Here is an 8,093-nt window from a genome sequence, read left to right as displayed (position 1 = left end):
TATCAGCTAGTTGTAGTTATTGTGTATCAGCTAGTTGTAGTTATTGTGTTGTGTATCAGCTAGTTGTAGTTATTGTAGTATCATAGTTGTAGTTGTGTATCAGCTAGTTGTAGTTATTGTGTATCAGCTAGTTGTAGTTATTGTGTATCAGCTAGTTGTAGTTATTGTGTTGTGTATCAGCTAGTTGTAGTTATTGTGTATCAGCTAGTTGTAGTTATTGTGTATCAGCTAGTTGTAGTTATTGTGTATCAGCTAGTTGTAGTTATTGTGTTCAGTAGTTCAGTTATTGTTGTGTTGTAGTTATTTGTGTATCAGCTAGTTGTAGTTATTGTGTATCAGCTAGTTGTAGTTATTGTGTATCAGCTAGTTGTAGTTATTTATTGTGTATCAGCTAGTTGTAGTTATTGTGTATCAGCTAGTTGTAGTTATTGTGTATCAGTTGTAGTTGTAGTTATTGTGTATCAGCTAGTTGTAGTTGTTATCAGCTAGTTGTAGTTATTGTGTATCAGCTAGTTGTAGTTATTGTGTATCAGCTAGTTGTAGTTATTGTGTATCAGCTAGTTGTAGTTATTGTGTATCAGCTAGTTGTAGTTATTGTGTATCAGCTAGTTGTAGTTATTGTGTATCAGCTAGTTGTAGTTATTGTGTATCAGCTAGTTGTAGTTATTGTGTTGTGTATCAGCTAGTTGTAGTTATTGTGTATCAGCTAGTTGTTGTTATTGTTATTGTGTATCAGCTTGTTGTAGCTAGTTGTAGTTATTGTGTATCAGCTAGTTGTAGTTATTGTGTATCAGCTAGTTGTAGTTATTGTTGTGTATCAGCTAGTTGTAGTTATTGTGTATCAGCTGTGTATCAGCTAGTTGTAGTTATTGTGTATCAGCTAGTTGTAGTTATTGTGTATCAGCAGTTGTAGTTATTTGTATCAGCTAGTTCAGTTATTGTGTATCAGCTAGTTGTAGTTGTGTATCAGCTAGTTGTAGTTATTGTGTATCAGCAGTTGTAGTTATTCTGTATCCAGCTAGTTGTAGTTATTGTGTATCAGCTAGTGTAGTTATTAGTTATTGTATCAGCTAGTTGTAGTTATTGTGTATCAGCTAGTTGTAGTTATTGTGTATCAGCTAGTTGTAGTTATTGTGTATCAGCTAGTTGTAGTTATTGTGTATCAGCTAGTTGTAGTTATTGTGTATCAGCTAGTTGTAGTTATTGTGTATCAGCTAGTGTTAGTTGAGTGTATCAGCTAGTTGTAGTTATTGTGTATCAGCTAGTTGTAGTTATTGTGTATCAGCTAGTTGTAGTTATTGTGTATCAGCTAGTTGTAGTTAAATCAGCTAGTTGTGCAAAACACCAGTCTCAACGTCAACAGTGAAGAGGCGACTCCGGGATGCTGGCCTTCTAGGCAGAGTTCCTCTGTCCAGTCTCAACGTCAACAGTGAAGAGGCGACTCCAGGGATGCTGGCCTTCTAGGCAGAGTTCCTCTGTCCAGTCTCAACGTCAACAGTGAAGAGGTGACAGCTAGTTCCTCTGGGATGTTGGCCTTCTAGGCAGAGTTCCTCTGTCCAGTGTCTGTGTTCTTTTGCTCATCTTTCTTTTATTGGCCAGTCTGAGATGTGGCTTTTCTTTGCAACTCTGCCTAGAAGGCCAGCATCCCGTAGTTCGCTCATCTTTTCTTCACTGTTGACGTTGAGACTGGTGTTTTGCAGGTACTTTTAACGAAGCTGCCAGTTGAGGACTTGTGAGGTGTCTGTTTCTCAAACTAGACAGCATAATGTACTTGTCCTCTTGCTCAGTTGTGCACCGGGGCCTCCCACTCCTCTTTCTATTCTGGTTAGTTTGCGCTGTTCTGGGAAGGGAGTAGTACACAGCTAGTACTGCACTAACATAGTTGCAAAAGGGTTTTCTAATGATCAATTAGCCTTTTAAAAGGATACATTTGTATTAGCTAACACAACGTGCCATTGGCTAACACAATTGCCATTGGCTAACACAACGTGCCATTGGAACACAGGAGTGATGGTTGCTGATAATGGGCCTCTGTACAGCTATGTAGATATTCCATTAAAAATCTGACGTTTCCAGCTACAGTAGTCATTTACAACATTAACAATGTCTACACTGTATTTCTTATCAATTTGATGTTATTTTAATGGACAAAAAATGATGCTTTTATTTCAAAAACAAGGACATTTCTAAGTGACCTCAAACGTTTGAATGGTAGTGTAGATGTAGTTTGGAGTTGAATATAGCTACAGTACTAAAGCTGTGTGTTCTTAGTGTCAAAGAAAACACACTCAAATTATCTTTCAAATTTTTGTGGCTTTTTTTGTGGACTTGACCACACCTCTGAAAGAGCTAGCAATTTTTTTACCTTTATTTAATAACAAATTCTTATTTTCAATGACGGCCCAGGAACAGTGGGTTAACTGCCTTGTTCGGGGGCAGAACGACAGATTTGTACCTTGTCAGGTCGGGTGTTTGAACCTGCAACTAGTCCAACGCTCTAACCACTAGGCTACGCTGCCGCCCCTATGTGAGGTACGTGAAGAGTAACAAACGGGTGAAATACACCATTTCCAACCCGAAACTGACCCTACAGCTCTGGATACACAACGTTATCTGACATCTAGCCTGACTCTCAGAGATAGAAATGCAGAATTTAAATAAAGAGAAATCAACAACAACAACAACAACATATCAACATGAAATGTAACGGTGCCTTTTTGGTTCGGTAGGATGACAGCCACTCATAGCTTCCTCCTCCTCTCAGCCTGTATAGATGCTGTGCTGTGTCCATATATATACCCACCTTCAACTGCCCCAAAGCCGCTAAACCATAAACCATGCTCTATACTCAACCTTCTGTTGTCCCTCTGACATACAAGAGTAGTGTCTCTGCAGTGTGTGTGTGTGTGTGTGTCAGTGTGTGTGTGTGTCAGTGTGTGTGTGTGTGTGTGTGTGTGTGTGTGTGTGTGTGTGTGTGTGTGTGTGTTTGTGTGTGTGTATGTGTGTGTGTGGGGTTGTGCGTGCGTGCGTGTGTGTGCGTGTGTGTGCGCATATACTTAATGTGTGTACACCTGTAGTGAATTACAGTCGTGTGTGTGTGTGTGTGTGTGTGTGTGTGTGTGTGTGTGTCTCTGTGTGGCCACTAAGACCACTGGCAGGAGCAGTCGGTGGGTTCCTGTATAGAGTAGTTGACCCACGTGGAGTTGCCACTGCAGTAGAGCTGCACGGAGCGCCTCTGCAGCCCCATCTCACGGCAGCACTTACAGAACCTGGCGTACGTGTTGATGTTGTAGTTGTAAATACTGGCTGACGGACACTTCCCGTCACATGACACGATGTTGACCTGGAGGGAAAAAACAAACGACAAAAAATGTAACAAGGTGGATGTAATGCTAAATGTGAATATCCTAATCCTGCCGACTACGCCAAATATAGCATTAAGGACAGTTCGTAGCTGATCTACGCCATATAAAATGACTGTACGTCTTTAATCCAGGTGGTGTAGATGGGCTATGAATCATCCTTAATGCGACATAAAGATTATCTTTTTGCGTTTTTCTTTTTTTAAGACATCATGATAAAAGCCGTTATCGTGATGAAGATATTGCTCAACTATCGTGGCACAATAATCCTTGATGGACTTGACCCTCCTACTCATCCAGACATGGTGCTATTCCTACATTTTGATGTAATATTTATATAACCAGGTCAGAATCAATTAAGACAACAAAAGAAAACGTACCGGTCTGTTACTGCGACAGTCGTTCTTCCGTATCGTCATCCTTACTGTCACCTTCTGACAGGACTTCCCATCTTCTTTACCTGCAGGGTTCACAAATACAATGACCACACATCACATCAGTCTGGATCTGGTTCTGACCACACATCACATCAATCTGGATCTGGTTCTGACCACACATCCCATCAGTCTGGATCTGGTTCTGACCACACATCCCATCAGTCTGGATCTGGTTCTGACCACACATCCCATCAGTCTGGATCTGGTTCTGACCACACATCCCATCAGTATGGATCTGGTTCTGACCACACATCCCATCAGTCTGGATCTGGTTCTAACCACACATCTCATCGGTCTGGATCTGGTTCTGACCACACATCACATCAGTCTGGATCTGGTTCTGACCACACATCCTATCAGTCTGGATCTGGTTCTGACCACACATCCCATCAGTCTGGATCTGCTTCTGACCACACGTCACATCAGTCTGGATCTGGTTCTGACCACACATCACATCAGTCTGGATCTGGTTCTGACCACACGTCCCATCAGTCTGGATCTGGTTCTGACCACACATCACATCAGTCTGGATCTGGTTCTGACCACACGTCCCATCAGTCTGGATCTGGTTCTGACCACACATCCAATCAGTCTGGATCTGGTTCTGACCACACATCTCATCAGTCTGGATCTGGTTCTGACCACACATCCCATCAAGAACATCACATCAGTCTGGATCTGGTTCTGACCACCAGAATCAGTCTGGATCTGACCACACATCCCATCAGTCTTAATCTGGTTCTGACCACACATCCCATCAGTCTGGAGACCACACGTCACATCAGTCTGGATCTGGTTCTGACCACACATCCCATCAGTCTGGAACACATGTCCCATCAAGGACCACACATCAATCACTGGATGAACAGTTCTGAAGAGAGACTGAAAGGAAGTAGAAACCATGAAGGAACACATGAACAGAGAGAGACAGAGGAAGTAGAAACCATGAAGGAACACATGAACAGAGAGAGACAGAGGAAGTAGAAACCATGAAGGAACACATGAACAGAGAGAGACAGAGGAAGTAGAAACCATGAAGGAACACATGAACAGAGAGAGACAGAGGAAGTAGAAACCATGAAGGAACACATGAACAGAGAGAGACAGAGGAAGTAGAAACCATGAAGGAACACATGAACAGAGAGAGACAGAGGAAGTAGAAACCATGAAGGAACACATGAACAGAGAGAGACAGAGGAAGTAGAAACCATGAAGGAACACATGAACAGAGAGAGACAGAGGAAGTAGAAACCATGAAGGAACACATGAACAGAGAGAGACAGAGGAAGTAGAAACCATGAAGGAACACATGAACAGAGAGAGACAGAGGAAGTAGAAACCATGAAGGAACACATGAACAGAGAGAGACAGAGGAAGTAGAAACCATGAAGGAACACATGAACAGAGAGAGACAGAGGAAGTAGAAACCATGAAGGAACACATGAACAGAGAGAGACAGAGGAAGTAGAAACCATGAAGGAACACATGAACAGAGAGAGACAGAGGAAGTAGAAACCATGAAGGAACACATGAACAGAGAGAGACAGAGGAAGTAGAAACCATGAAGGAACACATGAACAGAGAGAGACAGAGGAAGTAGAAACCATGAAGGAACACATGAACAGAGAGAGACAGAGGAAGTAGAAACCATGAAGGAACACATGAACAGAGAGAGACAGAGGAAGTAGAAACCATGAAGGAACACATGAACAGAGAGAGACAGAGGGATCAAAAACAGTACAACTGTTGTCATGCTGTCAGAATGTAAATGGTACATAAAACACAAGGTTTTTGTTAGCGACAATACCCCACGGCGGCAATATTGATTTTAATGTGAAATGGTTTAGGGAGGCCAGAAATATGTCATACTTGAATATCAATTGTATGAGAGGTCTGCGATGCGTAAGCCTATTGGTTTAATCCTCTGTGTAGACGAGGCGTCAGTGTAAAAAACAAAACCATGGTAATTAACCAATGTGTAATTCCATCACAGAGTTCTTTCCCCCATGTAGCTGCCTAGTTAATCAACTCAAATGCGTTACTAAGAATCCTATGTGATAATAACACATTACTACCCTATGTACCTATTGACAAGGGTCTACTTTCAACCACTTCAAGCAGAAGACATAATGTTGACAATCTAATGGTTATAAAGCTCACATTATGTGTATGTCAGAATATTTTTTTTTTGCAATAGTTGCAATAACACAAAAAAAAGCATGACAAATGACATATCCTTGTTACAATGCATGGAGCTAATGTAATATCTAACATTTATCGCCTAGTAACACGGATATGTCCGTTGTCGTAAGAGTGAAAAGCCCACTATAACCTCTAATAAAAGTAAGAATTTAAAAATAAATTAAAAAAGTTTCAGAAACAGAACAGATACCCTTTCACCAGAATACATCTAGTACTTGTTAGCAGGTGATGTTATTGTTTGGATAATATGGCATAAAATATTTCAGTGCTACTGCATGTCATCTTTCAGGAAGACTAGGATGGGGGAAACTATGGGAAGTAATTACATACATAAAGAGGAGCACACAATCATTTTTAGAAATAGATACAAATTATACCATATTAGCCAAACCATTAGCGACAGTACAAACCCACAGAAGACCCGTGTTGAGCAGTACTAAAAGACGACCTACTACAGTACAAACCCCCAGAACACCCGTGTTGAGCAGTACTAAAAGACGACCTACTACAGTACAAACCCCCAGAACACCCGTGTTGAGCAGTACTAAAAGACGACCTACTACAGTTCAAGGCACCATGCAGATATCTAACCGACTGCAGACTACTTGGCCACTACCAACAGTACATTGTTGGCGATCAACAATGCACTGCCCCCAACAGTGCAAAACGGGGAAAGATTTAGCTGTGTCATGTGATCCGCAGAGGACAATTGGAGGAAAAATGGCAACAAAATAGTGGATGACAACAACAAAAAATGACATTTTTTTAAGAGTCTGTTTTGACTTGTCCTGTACTGTAATTGTTTCTGTAAAAAAAACAAAAAAAAGGGAGTACATTGTTGGATATCAACAATGGTGCTGGCAAGCCTTGTTGTCTCATAGAGATCTGTATCAGTGACGGGTACCTCGTTCACAGTTTGTGTTAACTGTGGGTGTCAGGGGACTAACAGGGAAGGGGAAGAGAGAATATCCGGTACCTGGTGGGATTGGTACACCATGGTCAGATTGCACACCAACACAAAAAAGGAAGAAAAGTAACCCAACTCTATCTATCTAGTTCTATATGCTTTTCAATGACGTTACCGTAAATACCATAGTAGCATTTCTATATGCTTTTCAATGACGTTACCGTAAATACCATAGTAGCATTTCTATATGCTTTTCAATGACGTTACCGTAAATACCATAGTAGCATTTCTATATGCTTTTCAATGAAGTTAACGTAAATACCATAGTAGCATTTCTATATGCTTTTCAATGACGTTACCGTAAATACCATAGTAGCATTTCTATATGCTTTTCAATGACGTTACCGTAAATACCATAGTAGCATTTCTATATGCTTTTCAATGACGTTACCGTAAATACCATAGTAGCATTTCTATATGCTTTCCAATGAAGTTACCGTAAATACCATAGTAGCATTTCTATATGCTTTCCAATGAAGTTACCGTAAATACCATAGTAGCATTTCTATATGCTTTTCAATGAAGTTACCGTAAATACCATAGTAGCATTTCTACTTACCATATTGGGGGGGTTAAAACTGTTGGTTTACATTTGTCATTGGTGTGTGAACCAATTCATGTATGGATGTTGAGTCCCTCTGAACACGCCAAGTGTGGCCTTTGGCAGTCATGGTAACATGGATGTCAGATTAGATTATTTTGCTTGTAAAGTGTATGTTGGTTATTTTCACTGAAAAGCATCTATTCCTATTACTGTTAATAGACCCTTTTTTGGGGGGTGGGGACATAGTAGGAGCCACAACATCATATTGCTGTAGGTATTGCCTAAAACAGTAGGTAGTTTCCGCAACTGGGGGGAAATATTTTAAGCATAAGCGGAGTGAGAAAATGTCTGATTGAAGTGGTGAGGTCATCAACTGAAGGACAAACATATACTGGGAAACACACGTTATCCGACAAACAGGTAGCACAGATTAACTTCAGTAGAAGCAGGTGGGGAAAGACTAAACATGGGCATACAGGAAGAGACTAAATATGGGCATACAGGAAGAGACTAAATATGGGCATACAGGAAGAGACTAAATATGGGCATACAGGAAGAGACTAAATATGGGCATACAGGAA

At 40.8% G+C, this 8,093-nt stretch overlaps 1 protein-coding gene across 1 annotated transcript in view; it reads right to left on the bottom strand.

The window, feature by feature from the left end:
* Positions 1 to 2,848: 2,848 nt before the first annotated feature.
* Positions 2,849 to 8,093, bottom strand: part of otog (otogelin) — a 145,646-nt gene continuing 140,401 nt past the window's right edge. The window contains 2 exon segments of the mRNA XM_065011203.1: positions 2,849 to 3,343; positions 3,743 to 3,822. Of these exon segments, the coding sequence (XP_064867275.1) occupies positions 3,143 to 3,343; positions 3,743 to 3,822 (281 nt within the window). The 3' untranslated portion in view covers positions 2,849 to 3,142.

The sequence above is a fragment of the Oncorhynchus nerka genome, linkage group LG27 (assembly GCF_034236695.1).
Source record: "Oncorhynchus nerka isolate Pitt River linkage group LG27, Oner_Uvic_2.0, whole genome shotgun sequence".
NCBI classification, from domain to species: Eukaryota; Metazoa; Chordata; class Actinopteri; order Salmoniformes; family Salmonidae; genus Oncorhynchus; species Oncorhynchus nerka.
The sequence above is the reverse complement of the archived record's forward strand: the minus strand, read 5'-3'. Positions and strand labels throughout refer to the sequence as shown.